General features: G+C 38.5%; 1 protein-coding gene across 3 annotated transcripts in view; it reads left to right on the plus strand.

The window, feature by feature from the left end:
• The window catches only part of KATNIP (katanin interacting protein), a 213207-nt gene that overhangs the window by 157791 nt on the left and 38391 nt on the right, over positions 1-17025 (plus strand). For all 3 annotated transcript variants that reach the window (XM_072598101.1, XM_072598109.1, XM_072598116.1), the window contains 4 exons: positions 3720-4578; positions 10957-11688; positions 12432-12637; positions 15563-15641. In XM_072598101.1, coding sequence (XP_072454202.1) covers positions 3720-4578; positions 10957-11688; positions 12432-12637; positions 15563-15641 — 1876 coding nt within the window. The remainder of the gene's footprint in view (positions 1-3719; positions 4579-10956; positions 11689-12431; positions 12638-15562; positions 15642-17025) is intronic.

Consider the following 17025-nt stretch of genomic DNA (forward strand, 5'->3'; position numbering starts at 1 on the left):
GAATGGTTGTGCCTTCAGCAGAACTTCAGCAGAAAGGAAGTTAGGGAGAGGAGTAGGTTCAGGGAGAAGGATAATAAATAAACTCTGTGTTAAACAGGTTGAGTTTAGCTTTAGAGTTCGAGGCCCTAGATTCAAATCCTACTTCTGATAGACACTTTGCAAGCCACCTAACCTCTGTGGCCCTCAGTTTCCCCAGTGACAAAATGAAGTGATGGGACTAAACGTCTGAGAATCCCTTTCAGTTCTAGAGCTATGATCCTATGAACAGATGAGCCTATCATTCAGGTGCCTATAGAACATCCAGTTCAAAATGTTCACTAGGCATTTGGTGATACAAGACTGGAACTCAGGGGAGATTCTAGGTTTGGATATATAGATTTGAGAGTAATTGTCGTAAAGATATTTAAGCCTGTGGGGGCTAATGAGGTCACCAAAAGAGAAACTCTATATTTCTCTGTCTATATAGAGAGAGAAGAGGAGGAGGGGGAGAGAGAGAGTGGGGGAAAAGGAAGCCCCAGAATAAAACTAAGGACTGATGTGGAAAATCATCCGGCAAAAGGCATGGAGAAGCAGGGGTCAGAACCTTACATCCTCAAATTTAAAAAAGTCAAATGAGATAATGTATGTGAAGTGCTTTGTGAGCCATAAAGCACTATATAGAACATTTGAATTATTACTGTTCTCTGTATTCTGCAGTCAGTTGTGTGACTCTGCTATAGAAAATCATCTGTAAAAGCCCACTCTTCCCTTCTTGTGTTTTCTTCAAGGATCCCCTTGCTGTGTATGTAAACCATTCTCATAAAGTTTGTATAGAGATGAGTAATTAGGCATATTAGTTAGTAGTGGATGATGTCTTCTTGGGTACCTGTTTTTTCTAATAATACTGTGATTTTCTCAATTCTTTTGGAATCACCCACTCTCTCAGATGTCTTAAAAGTCCTTCCCTGAGCACTGTAAGTTTATGCTTTATCCAGCTTGATTCCTTTTATACATATTTGGCCAAGTCCAACTACTCTTCCCAAATTCATCTTCTTAGGTTTCATTTTCATTTTGTTCATAAAGCACATTGGGTAGTTAGAAGAATTGTAGGAGATGAGGGTAGAAGTAGGGACTGGATCTATGATTTAATTGTTATATGGAACTTAACTCCCTCTCCTAATGCTGTTAGGAATCTTACTGACTGCTTATGGTGTTAGAGAGTTGCCTAGAGCCCTCAGAGCTTAGACCCACCCAGGGTCAACACAGCCAGTCAGAGAGACCAGGCTTGAATCTAGGTCTTCCTTGTTTTGAGGCCAGCTTTCTAGCTACTCTGTCTCTGTCTCTGTCTCTGTCTGTCTCTGTCTGTCTCTCTGTCTCTCTGTCTCTCTGTCTCTCTGTCTCTCTCTCTCTCTCTCTCTCTCTCTCTCTCTCTCTCTCTCTCTCTCTCTCTCTCCAGAGAGGTAGATATGAAGATTAAATAATGCCCTGTATATTATCCCTTCTGTCATGGAGCTCACAGTATAGGAGAGTGTCATGCTGCATACATAAATGATCATGCTACAAAATGACACATGGTTTGTACCTGCCCTGCATTTATCAAGTGTTATTTGAGATCTAAAGGGGGATGAAGAAACATTACTGATCCAAGCAGGAAAGATTTCTTGTAGAAATGTCATTTGAGCTAGGCCTTAAAGAACTGGTAGATTTCAGAAAGTAGGCTCAGTGGGGCTTAGTATTTCATATATATTAGATCATAGAATTAAGAGCCAGAAGAGACATGAGGCTCATCGAATCAAACCCCTTCATTTTATCAGTACTGGAATGGTCAAGGGACCTAGCCAAGGTTACACAGCTATTAAGTAGCAGATTTGGGGTTCAAACCCAGAATGTGTGATGCTAGATCCAATGTTATTTCCCCCACACCACACTGCCTTTCTGTATGAGGGTATAGGTGGGAATGCATAGTGAGAAGTTTATATGTAGTGTAGTTACCTTTCTCAGATATATACTATGTCATAAAATGTTTCCTTGATTAAGTGTTTCTGCCTCCTTGCTGTTTTAAGGATCCAAAATGAGGAAAGTGAGTATCTCAAGTCAATAGGTATTTATTACTATTACTATTATGTGCCAGGCTCTGCTAATTACTGAGGATACAAAGAAATGTAAAAAAGTCCCTGCCCTCAAAGAGCATATAGTATAGCAAGGAGACAACATGCAAATATCTATGCACAAACAAGTTGTACACAGGATGAATTAAGGATGATCAACTGAAAGAAGGCTTTTCTCCCCTGTAATATAAAGAGTTCTGAACTAAGAGTCAGAAGACCTAGGTTGGCTCGCAGTCCTGACACTTGTTCACTCTGTGACTCTGGGCAAGGCACTTTGCTTACTTGCTCATCTGTAAAATGGGAGTAGAATATTTATACTACTTGTCTCACAGTATGATTGTGAGCCAAGTGCTTCATAAACCTCAAAGCACTGTAGAAATACAAATTACTCCAGTGCCAGGAACAAAGCAAGTACTTAACAAATGTTTGCTGAAATGAAAGAAAAATGGTCTATTAAATTGAATCTCACTGTACATTGACAATCTCTTACCATCAAGGGTTTAACCTAAGCATACACAAATGAATATGTAACAACCAGCATTCCATATTGCCAGTTTGTGTCCTTATATAATAAAATATATTATTCAGCTCCTAGGGCAATAGTGAAAATTGCTGTCCTTTTGGCTCTCTAAATTATTTAGTTTGAAATAACATTAATATTTTCACATTAATAATGTATTACAATAGTAATATATTTGTTTCTCATTAGTCAAAAAGAAGTAGAGCAAAATGCGGGTGTTGTTTTGGAAATGCAAGCCCTATTAATCATGAGACAGCCATTATTTTGAAATGGGAGCATTTCCATTTTGCCAAGTCTTTCTCTTGAAATGACTATCTAAAAAGCATGTAGTACTAGATATTGACATTTGTCCATATTATCATTACTGAATATCTGTTTTCTGATTGATTCAGGGCACTTATTTGTTCCCTGCCTCAGCTGAACAGAGATAACATGTCCATAAAAACACTTTAAAGAGCACTTTGATCATTGACATTTCTGACAAACTAATATTCATTCGGAAAAAAAAAAGCAGGCAACCATATAGCAGTTGCTGATTGAAACTAGAGTAACACACACTTGAAAGTTCTCACTCTAAATTGCTACAGAAATCACAGTAACAATAGAGGACCAGAAATTTAGGATGGGTTCTGCAGACTGAATGTACAGCTTTGAGAAAGGCTTAAGATTAATCCAGCTATATTTTACTGTCCAAAAGCTATAGTAAAACTTTAGACTTGGAGGAGCAGGTACTAAAGATCATCCAGCCCAATCTCTTTTTGGAGATGAGGAAAATGAGACTCAAAGAAAGTAAATGACTTGCCTAATGTCAGCCCAACTCTTTGGCAAAACCAAGACTAGAATTCGGATTTCCTGACTCCCAGTTCAGTGGCTTTTCCATCACATCACACTGAGTTTTAAAAAATAAGGCCACAGATATTTCTGGTATTTTAATTCTTTGATTTACAAAGTAATTAGTTTACATAGAAGTGAAATTTGTCAGTAATTAACTTCTTCAGTATATAATATCATAAAAATGATCATTTCTAATGACTATCAATATCACTTCTTTTTCTAGAACTTTGTGATAGACACTTGATACTACAAACCTTCATTTCTTTTTATATTTTCAGGATCTTGACATAGGTGCAAAAAAAGTGAAACTTTATATCAACGAAAACCTTGTATTTGATGGAGAGTTAGAAAAAGGCAGTGGAGAATTGGTTGCTGATTGTAGCACCATAGTTGTCCTTAAAAATGATGCACGGGAGAACTCTGCTAATCCTAATATGGAGGAAAGCAAAGACACATGCCAGACTATTGTCACAGATGGTGACAAGGAATTTGATTTCAATTGTTCACAGCCAGATGGAACCTCATCACATAGCTTTGGTATAAAGATGAACTCTACTAATTGCACAAAGGATAATTTGTCTAAGTTAGAAGAGGACTTGAAGGTGTTATCTTCTCCTGTCTCTATGGTTGATGTACCAAGTGATCCTCCAGAATCCTCTCTTGTGAAATACCCTTCTGATGATGAATTTAGTGTCACTGAGCAATTAGAAAAACTCACAGGCAGAAAAATCTCTGAGCCTCTTAGTAAAACCCCACCTTGGTTACAGTCTTTTTCCAAAACAAAAGATAAGAAACCAGAAGGCAGGAAACAGAAACCTTCTTGGTTGAGTCCAGAGGAGCCTCTTCATTTGAAAGTCAAACTACAGTCAGATGGCATCACTAAAGAATTTCTTGAAGAAAATGAGGAAAATGACAAATGCCTGCAGTGGGAACAAGGACGATCTGGTAGCCGTAATGCCATTGCAAGTGACAGGCCACAGGCAAGAACTGAAAAAGAGAACGTTGATGACTTAGACATTTTTGACCTACTTTCTAATAAGGATCGCTATGGCCCAGAGCGCCCTATTAGTGGGAGGAGGAGTTCCAGAAAGGATGCTTTCCATAGTAATCATGAACATGAAGATCTGACCAATAAAGGTAAGAAAAAAGAATCATTCTGGACTCAAGCACTATTAGCGCACATGCGCGCACACACACACACACACACACACACACACACACACACACTTCAGATCTTTTGAGAGAGAAGAAGAAAGGGTATTAAATCCAGTGAGAGCTGGCTTAATTTATGCCTATATCTACCTCCCAAAGAGCCAGGCAATTATTAGCTTTCCTGGTAAACATAAACAAGAATGCCTTGGGGTTTCCTTGGGGGCTGCTATTATTCTGATCTGATGAGGTACAAGGTCCCTTGTCTCATTTTAATTTATGTTCAGTCATTTCTACTCAAAGGCTCAGTGACATATTAAGAGCCTTTGGGATTTAGCACTTGTTAGAAGGGTCATGATAACAAAAGGGAAAGGTATTTAGAAATTATAAATTACCCATTACACACACATCATATCCCTTAATAGTGCCACAGTGCAGGGGCTAAGTGATTGTGGAAGGAATTTGCTTCTTTTTTTAGGATCACAGGGTCATATCAAATGTTCAGAAAATTGTAGATCATTGAATTACTGCTCTAGAACTGGAAGGGAATCCATAGGCCATCTAATCAAACTCTTTCCTTTTATAGTGGAGGAGTCTGACACCTAGATGTTTCCTGACCTGCCCAAAGTCATGACAGTAGTAAGCTTCTTAGGTGAGATTTGAACCCAACTTCTCTGACTCCTGAGCCAGTGATTGTTTTACTGCCTCCTTAATTAGGTAGAATTATGTTGCTTTTAAACTGCTTTCTGCTGCAGCTTGGTCATCTTTTTGTTACACAGAGATATTCTTTAAAATAGTTTCATTACAATGGAATTAAAATTCTCAAAATCATAGACTCATAAAACTTGGTATCCAAACAGGACACTTTATAAATTACTCATTTTATGAATGAAGTGGAAAGAGCACTGGATTTGGAGTCAAACAGTCCTGGGATTGACTCTTGCCTTGATACTTATTACCTGTGTGTCCTTGGGCAAGTTCCTGAAATAATCCAGGTCAAGAATGGGGAACCGGAATCCAAATTTCATTGAACAAATCCCTGTCATAAAAAGATTTGTTCTGTAAAACTTGGACTCAGTCAAAAGGCTGCACTCAAGGACCTAGAAGACCACATGTAGTCTTGAGGCCGCATATCCCCCACCCCTGGTCCAGATCTTAGTTCCTTTGTAAAATGAATGACTGCACTGACCATTATCACCTGTGCCTGCATTGTGCCTCCTCATCACCTCTGTCTCATAGAGCCCCTTTCTTCTCTCAAGACACAGTTTAAGCACAACTTCTAAATGAAGACTTTTCTGATCTGTGCTCCCTCCCTACCTCCCCTTCCCAACTGATAGTGCCTTCCCTCCCAAGCTACCTTGTACTTAACTGCTTGGTATTTGTTTATTAGAGCAGCTAGGTGGCATAGTGTATAGAGCACTAGGCCTGGAGTCAGGAAGGCTTATCTACCTGAGTTCAAATCTAGCCTCAGACATTTACTACCTGTGCAACCCTGGGCAAGTCATTTAACTCTGTTTGCCTCAGTTTCCTCATCTGTAAAATGAGCTGGAAAACCACTATAGTGTCTTTGCCAGGGAGTCCCTAAAGGGATCATGACATGACTGAACAACAGCAGAAGTGTCTTTGTGTATGTATCTTTTTCCTTATTCTTTATACACATATATGTGTGTGTATAAATGTCTTGTATGTAAAATGCTTAATAAAACCTTGTTGGTTGCTTGCTTGAAAAAGTTTAAAGTTCCTTCTGGCTCTTAGAGTTCATTACTGATTCTATTAGTAGGTCAGAAAGCTAGCAAAAGGGACCTAAAACTTCATGTCCCAAATACATGGGCCACCTGACTGATGCATAATGAACTTGGTATTGAATGTTCTTATCCTCTTTTTGTAGCATTCATTTTAGCAAGTAGAAATCAAATTATAGTAACTGAACATAATGAATGTAAATCACAAAAATCCATATAAGAAGTTAAACCTGCCAGGTACAAAGATTTAAAAGCTCTTTCTCTGACGAAAGACAAAGGATGGAGAAATCATGGTGTCTTCTGGTGTAAAAAACTAATGTTTGTTGACCATGTTTATTGGCAAGCTATTATAATAACTACTCTTGGGGAATACAAAGATATAGGAGACTCAGACTTTACTTTCTAAGAGCCAGTGAGCTGTTGGGGGAGTTTGGACATGTTCATAAAGAACTACTATACCAAATAATACGTGCTAAGTGCACTTTGAGTGCCACAAGTGAAATAAAAGTTAAGAGGAAGAGAGATCACTTCAGGAGTAGTTGATCTAAATAATAAGAGACTAGGCCAAATGGAATCAGGATAATTTTAATGAGTGGAAATGGAAGGGGAGGGCGTTTTCAATATCGAGAATAGTGTATGCAAAATCACAAGGGTAGGAAAGCATAAAACGCATTTTGGGGAACACTGAGTAAACCCTGTTTAAATTGGAAGGTTTTTTCTGAGATTAATATGAGCTATGAAGGTAGGTTCCAAATTGTGGGGAGACTTGAATGTCATACTAAGGAATTTAGACTTTTTTCAATGGGAGTAGGAAGCATTATTTTCGCCAGGGAGTGATGTTATCAAAGAAGGGTTTTAAAAACTATTAATCTGATGATGGTGTGTAGGATGGAGGCAAGAAAACCAGTTATGAATTTGTCATCATGGGGCAAACTTGAAGTCATAAGGGCCTCAATTAAGTGAGTATCTGGCTAATGGGAATGGAAAGATTAGAACATTTGTATGACAGAAGAATCACCAGGATGCATGATTACAGAGGAAAAGACAGAGAAAACACAGAATTATCATTAAAGATGATAGTGAATTTTTGAGTCTTGGTGACTGGAATTCAACAAACAAATCAACATACATTCACTAAGCTGCTATTCTAAGCAAAGCACCGAAGATACCAAGATAAAAGTAATATATACTTTGCTTTCATTGAGATGACCATATAATCACAAAAAGATCTATACAAAACTATAATGGTAGGGAAATGCAAAATAAGTGTGGAGGGGTGGAAGCAAAGTGTTATAAAAACATGAAGGTGGTAGAGATCATGTTTACCTAGAGTAATATGGAACAGATACTTCATGGAGGAAGTGACACCTCAATTGGGCCTTGAAAGAAGGGGAAGACTTCAGTAGAGAAGGAAGCCTGTTCCAGGAGGATGGTGGAAGGAAAATGACATTGACAGGAAGAGGAGAGGATAAGAACATAAGGATGGGGATGATGGGAATGTAGATTACATGAAAGAAATTATTACAAAACTACCAATAGATTGGATCTAGATTGTAATAGTCTTTGAATGCCAGAATCAAGAGATTGTACTTTTTTCAGTATATAATCTTCAGTGGACAGTCACTGAAGATGTTTGAGTAGAGAAGTAACATTAGCAGAGTGTACGTGTATTAGGTAAATTACAAATAGAACTAGAGACAGACTAGTGTAGAGGCTTTTATAATAATCTAGGCAAAAAGAAATGAGGACCTGAACTAGTATGGTTATAATGGGAGTAAAAAGAAGCAAAGGATGTATTACAAAGATAGAATCAACGGGGCTTGTTGGCAATTGATTGGATGTGTCTGGTGAGGGAGAGAGAAAATTCAAAAGCAACTCCAAGGTTATGGACATGGGTATGAAGATAATGGTACCATCAACAAAAATAGAAAGGTTTCAGGGGAGGGGTAGTTTTTAGAGTAGAGATGACTAATGAAGTTTTGGATATGCTGTTTGAAGTGATGATGGGAGGGACGTCCAGGCAGGGACACCCATATCCAATATGCTGGCTGAAACTAAAGGACTGAGCTTCAGGGGGGTTATAGTGAGGAGTTTGGGAGTAGAAATCAAGTTTTGGGAGTCATCTGCATAGGATTGAAGCTATGGGGATGCATGGGATCTTCAAGAAAGCAAAGAGAAAAGAGGAAGACCCAAAGATAAAACCAAAGGGAAGCACCTATATAGGAGGAAGGTAAGGAGCTATTAAAGAAGACAGAGAAGAAGTAGGGGGAAGCATAGGAGAACCATGAGATTACTATGCCATGGAAGCCAAGGGAAGAGAACTTATCAAGAAAGAGGCAGTCCATGGGGTTAAATGCTGCCGAGTGGTTAAGGAAGACGGTCTCTGAGGTACTTTCTGGCTCTAGGTCTATGATCTGATGATTCTAAACTGACATTAGTAAAAGAGCCATGGATTTGGCTATCAGGAGGTCTTTGGTGACTTGGGGGAGAGTTGTCTCACATAGAGTGGTGTGATCTGAATCCGTATCGCAAAAGGTTGGAGTAAGTAAATGGGAAGCAAATGAGCTTACAGTACATGAGAGGGAGAGTAACAGTAACCCGAAGAGAGGGGGAGCATCAAAGGGAGGCTTTGTTTTGTATGTTGATAGAGAAGAAAACAACTTATTAGTTATTATTAATTTTATTTTATTAATAATTTACCATTAATAACAATAGCTAGAATTTATATCGATAGCACTTTAAAGTTTTAAATATGTAATCTCATTTGATATTTGAAACAGTTCTGTGAGATTATTATTATATATGTGAGTTATTATTCCTATTTTAGGAATTTCAGGAAACTAAGCCTGAGAGAGATTAGGTGACTTGCCCAGGGTCACACAGCTAGCAGGGTTTGAAATCCAGTCTGCCTGACTCTTAAATCCTGCACTTTATACATTGCACCGCCTGACTGCCTCTGCCTCGGTTAGCGGACTAAGGAGAAGGAAATCGCCTATAAGGAGGGAGAGATTACAGATGAATGAGAGAGAAGGTGTCATTGCTGGAACAAGGTTACAGAGGAGGTATGAGGGGTTGAGACTGAAAATAGACTGCAAGTAGAAGGGTCAACTTTGGCAGGAAGGAAAGATCACTTCTTTTGGGACTAGAATGAAGGAGGAGAAAATAGACAAGGATATTGAGAAGGGTAGAAGAATAGAATAGGGGAAATGAGTTGGCCTTGATCTCAGTAATATAGCAGGTGAAATCATCTGCTGAGAAGAAAATAAGAGAGACTAGAGTTAGGAGAGAAGAGAGAAGGTGAGATTTGGAATAGTCTTTGTGGGGAATATGAGTCAGGTAGGCAGAAAGGTCTAATTGAGTTTAGATAACATAAATTTGTAGTAGACCCAGTCAGTGCAATTTCATGATTTCTTCCTATAGCACTTGGCAATTTGGCATTAGGAGTAGACAAGGCAAATGATAAGACTTACCAAAGGAAAAAATAGAAGAATGAAAAATTAACAGAGAAATAAGGATTTCAGAGGGAAGTTCAGTGTTTGATATTCGACAAGTTGAGTTTGAAGTGGTAATATGACATCTGTGTCAAAATGCTTAGCAGTCATAAAGTTGCCTTGGCTTTTGTGCCATGTGAGTTCAATGACTGGAAGAAAGAGTGAAGCTGACAGCTTTTTGCAACAATAACAACAGCAGTCATATGAAAAAAATGGGATTGGAAAAAAAAAAGGCTGGAGATAAAAGATTTAGGAGTTATTCATGTGGAGGTGAGCTTTTAAGTTAGGGGAGTGAATGAGAATACATACAGAAAAGAGGAAATGGCCAAGGACTTAGTTTCTGAGATCTTTAATTTAAGGATTGGTAAAGGGAAAGATACCTTTAAAAGAGACAAAAAGGGAACAGAATCATGAGAATATGGTGTTAGAAAAGCCAGGGAAGGGGATAGTTAATGGTGACAGAAGTTCTGAACTCAGTTCAAAAAAGATGAAGACCAAGAAAAACTCATTTGCATTGGTTTTTAGCAAAGCACACACACACATATGTACATATGTATGTATGTATTTGCTAAGCACTTTTAGCAAAGTGGTGGGAGGTTACAGAAGGTTAAAGAAAGAGTACATGTTGAAGAACTAAAAGCAGCAGCAGTAAATTACTGGTGAAAGAGGATTTCCATTGAGAAGGAAGGAGGAAAATAAAACAAGAACTAACGGGTACCAGCCTGAGGATCAAATATGAAGATTTTTTTGCAAGTAGGAAATGTGTGTGTGTGTGTAAAGACCCAGGGCAGGAGGATGATGGAAATTTTCTTACTCATTTTGAATCATGGAGGCTCCATTGGATCTTTTTGAATTTCTACCATCCGAATGTCTGTTTGCTTCACTCAGAAGTGAAAGCCACCCCTTACTGAGATGGGTGTACCAGATATACTGAGCTGAAGCTAGTTTATCTGCAACTCGAACTGGCATGATAGTTGCAGCAACCTTCTCAGGCACAGATTTCTCCAGGGCTATCTGTGCCTTTTCTATATCTCTTTAATGGATCCCATTTGGTACCTGAAGATCTCCATTCTATTAGTATATTTCCACATTTCACCAGAAGATCTTAACATCTTACTTTTTCTCTTTTCTAGAGGATGCCTTTCCGGTCATATCTACAAAGATGGCTCGATCCAGGTGGCATAGTGAACAAGAACACACTCTCCAGGAGTCCTGGAACTCCCTCACTGCTTTCAATCGTTCTCACCGGGGTCGTATATCTAATATGGAATTTCAGGGTGATATCTTTGATGAATTCTTGCAGCAGCAGAAAATTAGTAGACATGGGGAACAACTATCAGTGACAAAGGAAAGAAAACAGGAATTATTAAAAGGGCAGGAAGATTATTCCATGGACACAGACGATGAGAATGATTTTAAAATTCCAGTGTTGCCTCATGGACAACATTTAGTTATTGACATCAAATCAACCTGGGGAGACAGACACTATGTTGGCCTTAATGGAATTGAAATTTTCAGTTCCAAAGGAGAGCCTGTACAAATTTCTAACATAAAAGCTGAACCCCCTGATATTAATATTTTACCAGTCTATGGCAAAGATCCTCGTGTAGTAACCAACCTAACTGATGGTGTGCATAGGACCCAAGATGATATGCATCTTTGGCTGGCCCCATTTACCCCTGGCAAATCTCACTACATTTATATTGACTTCGTACAGCCTTGCCAAGTTGCCATGATTAGAGTTTGGAATTATAATAAATCACGGATACATTCTTTTCGTGGAGTAAAAGACATCACTATGTTATTAGATGAACAGTGCATATTTAAAGGAGAAATCGCCAAGGCTTCAGGAACGCTGACTGGAGGTATAGTATATTCAGAAGAAAGTTAAGTGAAACTTTTACTCTTCTGTTCCTGGGAATCTGGGCAAAAAAGGCATAAGATATCATAGAAGATACCATAGGAGAAAATTGTCAGTTTCTTTCACAGGTCCATTAGTTACCGACTGTCCCATGTTAAATCTAGCAGGGGACCTTAGGATATAGAATATAGAACATGAAATGTTGAAGCAAGGTGGAAACTTACAACATAAAACATAGAACATTAAAGCCAAAAGGGACCCTAGGCATCATCTATTTCAACCTCTCCATACAGATGACAAAACTGAGGCCAAGAGGTTTTAACAACTGGCTCAGTATTTTGAAATCAGTTAATGGTAGAGCTCTTATCCAAAACACATAATCCTTTTCCATTCTCCTTGCTGCCTATACTAATTAAAAATTATTCTCCTATATTTTGAAAGTAGTTGGGTACTATGGAACAATCTCATCCTTTCAGATGTATCACATGTACATCCATTCAGAAGTATCCCATGTTATATTTAATGACACATTCCAGTGGTTTGTACTGTTCTTATCAGTAGATTCTGTTTGTCCAAAGTATGAAGAATGATGGATCATTCAAGAATTAAGAAGAGCTGTGGAACATCATTAGTGCTTTTGATTTCTTTCTCAGTTTTATAGCCTTCTTTTAAAAATTATATAGAATTTGTATAGTGGGTGGGTTGGCCTCGTATTTTTAATTCTCTAAGTCCTTATTACTCTTTTAGCCCCAGAGCATTTTGGAGACACTATATTATTCACAACTGATGATGACATTCTTGAGGCCATATTCTGTGCTGATGAGACATTTGATGTTGATGTTGAAACCCTGTGCAATCTGAGATATGAGGAAGAATTCAAGAGACCACAGACAGCAGATGGGGAGGGTGATGAAAGGCCATTCACCCAAGCCGGTGTACATATAGATGATCAGGTAGGAGATGGGTGGTAGCAGACCTCTAAAGACATGACTTTGATGTGTTACTCACAGTACAGGACTAATAGGTAAAGGTCACGAGTCTCCTGATAATGCTTCAGAACTTCAAAATAACCGTTAATTAGTCTGTGTGGGTAATCAGGAAGATCAGGAGCCACACCTGCCACTGTCACAGTCTGGAGTAGTGAGCCTTTCCTGATTTCATTGGATCCTGTTTTCAGGCAGCAGACACAGTCTTACATCAAAGTCTTTCCAACTTGGTAGGAACTGCTTTATGCTTGCAGAATTGCTAACATTATCACCATCATCATACATCACATCATCGTACACGCTGAAGTTTGCAGAGCACTTCCATACATTATCTCACTTGAGCCTTACAGAAACCTTGTCATGTAGATACTGTCGATATTATTATCCTCCTTTTACAGATAAGGAAACTGAGTCTCAGAGAGGGCAAGTGATTTGCCCATGGTATCAGAGCTGTTTGGAGGCAGAATGTGAGCATGGGCCTTCTGAACTCCAAGCACAGTACTGAAAAGCCTAGAGTGGACCTACCTACCAAATTGGAAGCATCAAAGGAATATCCCCAAAATAAGATTTCACAGAATTATTGAAATCCAGTATTAGAATGAATCTCAGAAGCCATTCAGTCTAACCCATACTTGGAGAAGAATCCTTTTTACAATGTAGATGGTGATAAACCTTGGCATAAAGACCTCCAATAAGGGAAAACCTGCTACTTCCCAAGACTTCCCATTACACTTTTGGATAATGCTAATTGTTTGAAACTTTTCCCATATATCAAACTTCTATCTACCTCTTTGTACTTTCCATCCATTGCTCCTTGTTCTTCCATCCAGGGCCAAGCAAATCTCTTTTCTACATGATGTACCCTTCAGATCTTAGAAGATTACGTCATCTCCCTCCACTTCGCAAACCCCATCCCAAGTATTCATTTCTCCAAGATGAACATTTCCACCTCCTTCACCTGATCCTTCTACAGCCTAATTGCAATTCTCCTCACCATTGCTGTTGTCATCCTGGATACTCTCCATAGTAATATCATTGTCTGTGAAATATGCCAGTAGTATGTGTATACTACTTTGCAGAGTATGGTAGCATGTGTGAACTTCCTTGTCCTGACCTCCACACCTCGCTTAATGCAGCCTGCTCTTTCATTAGCTTCCTTAGCTACCATCACAGTCCTTGGCTGCTCCTGAATATTAAATCTGCAATCTTCCAAACCCTCCAGTCTTTTTCAGACTGCTGCCTAGCCAGGCCTACCCCATCTTGTAGTTGTGAATTAGATCTTTTGAACCTTACGTTGATCTCCATTATATTTTTCTTACTAGATTCAGCTGAGTGCTCTAGCTTGCCATGATCTTTGTGGAGCATGCCTAGCCATCCCTCCTTGCTTTAGGTCATCTGCCTATTTGATAAACATTCCACCTGTGCTTTTATCCAAGTTGTCTAGAGTAGCATAGGGCCAAACACAGGTCCTTGGGGGGAGCCTCCACAGGAAACCTTCATGCCAGTTGACACTGAGCCATTAAAGCTATGTAAGGATGAAAAAGACCCCTTGGAGTCAGGAAGTAGGAATAGTTGGATGTCCTAGGAAGTGCCATCTCTGAGTATAGTCTCACTCCTTCACCTTCACCCTTAACACCACCTGGACAGCAGGAAAGAAAAAGCCTTACTAACAAAGTCTTTGATATAAATGAAGAGATATTGTACCATGGCAACAGTGGGCTACAAAATAGCACTTGGGCCATGCCAGAGTAGAGGTGATGTGGCATAGAACCTGGATTGGAATTCTACTTACTGTGGTACCTGGAGTAGCTCATTTCACCTCTCTGTGCCTCAGGCTCATCTGTAAAATCAGGGGAGTGAACAAGATGACCCATAAGGGCCTTTCTCACCTTAAATCTTAGGATCCTAGCAATTAGTAGCACAGATACTCTGATAAATCTTTGCCACACTTGGGCACCATGTCAAATTACTTAATTCCTTAGGCTCTTTTATTTTCCATCTGCAAAATGAGAAAGTCATTACATGCCTTGTATGATTTTCCTACATACATTGCAGAAAAATGTGAAGAAAGGACTATAATACATATGGATCATTTAAACTTCTTAGAGGAAAAATTCAGTTTCCACTTCCAGTTATTTCAGAGCAGTGGAGAACAAGCATAGGACAGATCACTGAAATACACAGCTAATCCAAAAACCAATTTATAGACCTTAGTGTCAACCTCTTGCATTATCAAAAAGTAGCTACTAAGCAAGATTGTTCATCTATATCTATATATTTAGATACACATGTTTATACACACATACATACATGGATTTGGATTTTCTTTCCTTTCCTTGACTGATAGTGCTAATTCAGAGTCAGAGAATAGTGATGATGGTGGTGATGATGGTGGTGATGGTGATGGTGGAGGTGGTGGTAGTAGCACACTCATTTAGATTATTCTTGACCATTGACAAAATTCTGAGAGGTACAGATACTACAAGTATTATCTCACTTTTATAGATGAGGAGACTGAGGCTCAGAGAAGTTAAGTAATTTACTTGACTTTTACATGGGTTGGAACTAGTACTTGAACCACAGGACTTCTCTCAACCCAACAATCTTACCATTCATTATACCATACTAGCCAGTACAGATAATTTAAAAAGAAAATCATTAGAGTCCCCATCATTTACCAAGTATTTACTCGATATTCTCTTAGTTCTGAGCATTATGGGGATCATAGTTGTGCAACATATAGTCCCTGTCCTTGGGGAGCTTACAGTCTAAATGAGGAGATAAGAATTGGGGGAAAAGATAAGCAAAAGGGTAGATAACATGCATACTGGGTAATTGTGGTATAAGTCATTGAGAATTAACTTTTTGCTGCTTTTTTCCTGAATTTATTAGGCTCAAGAGCAAGAGTTGGCCTCCAGCCCTCCTCTACTTGAGTTGACAACTCCTGAGCCAGGAGTTTATAGGGGAATGTGTGAGTACTCATTTTCTCAGTGGTGCAAAGTATAATTTCTTCTTGCATCTAGAGTAATGCTTGGTTAATGGGGAGGGGCTGACTTACCACCAGTCCACTAAAGAACTGAAAAGTGATATTATTTTGGCCATCTGGATTCGTGATTTCAACAGTCCTGGGTGCAAAATATATATTTGATCTGAATTTATTAACTGGTGAATTAATACACCTTTTCAAGTTCTGTCTCCATGACAAAGGAATGATCATCCATGGCAAGGGATTTCAGCTGTTCTTCCTGTATCTGAATCCCTGGCCATGGAAATCCTCTTGTCCTTTACCCATCTGTCCACAGGGCAGTTAGTCTCCTTGCTTTATTGTTATGCTATTTCATCTGGTTTTGAGCATTTTCCTAAAGAATTAAGAGTAGATATAATTGTGGCTTTTTGAAATATGTGTAAGATTGTCACTTTAAAAAAGTATTTTCTACTATAATTTATTCTCTGTAAGTATTCTCATCTGGGATTTAGCCCAAAAGATAGTAAAGAGGCCAGATATCAGCTTTTCAAAATCATTCATTGGGTTTCTAATAGATTATAGTTTTCCAGATTTCTCATTCAAGGCCCTCTACAATATTGTTCCAACCTTTCTTTTTCATCTCGTCACTCACTACCCCCTCACATTAATCCTCCATTTCAGCCAAACTGAACTGATCACTGATCACTGAAAACTGTTTGTTTTCAGCTCACTTTCTCCATTGTTTGTGATCATCCCCTTTGCTTAGGAAACTTCATATCATATAGCTCAAGACCCAGCTCAAATGCCATGTCCTCAATGCTTCCCTTTCTCCTCTGTACTACTTTTATTGTTTTTCTTTTTTTAGTTATGAACTTAATTATCAATAAACACACACATGCCACTATAGAAAGGAGGGGAAAAATGATTGGAAGGTTGTATATGAAATTATAAACTTCTACTATATAACATTTGTTTTTTAAAAATGTATTGTAAATTTAATGAAGTAGCCACAAAATTGCCATTCTATCACTTTCTGAACTTTGTTTTTGTGTGTTTTTTTGTTTTATTGACCATCTTTTATTTTAATCTCTGTACCTTCTTATTAACTTACCTTACCCTACCCCAAACCCATCCCAGTAGAAGCCTTCTCTTATAATAAATAATACAGTCCCACAAAACAAAACAACACATTGATCATGTCTTCTCTGCACTTCTCTACATTACACCTCTCCTCTAAGAAACAGAAGCTTGCCTGTTTTATTATCAGTCTTCTGTAATTATTATTGGTCATCAAATGGGTCAGAATTCTGAAATCTTTTCAAATGCCTTGACATCTTTGTGGTCATATTGCAAATTGTTCCATTCCTGCTTATTTCATCTGCATTAGTTC

Source organism: Notamacropus eugenii, chromosome 1, assembly GCF_028372415.1.
Source record: "Notamacropus eugenii isolate mMacEug1 chromosome 1, mMacEug1.pri_v2, whole genome shotgun sequence".
NCBI classification, from domain to species: domain Eukaryota; kingdom Metazoa; phylum Chordata; class Mammalia; order Diprotodontia; family Macropodidae; genus Notamacropus; species Notamacropus eugenii.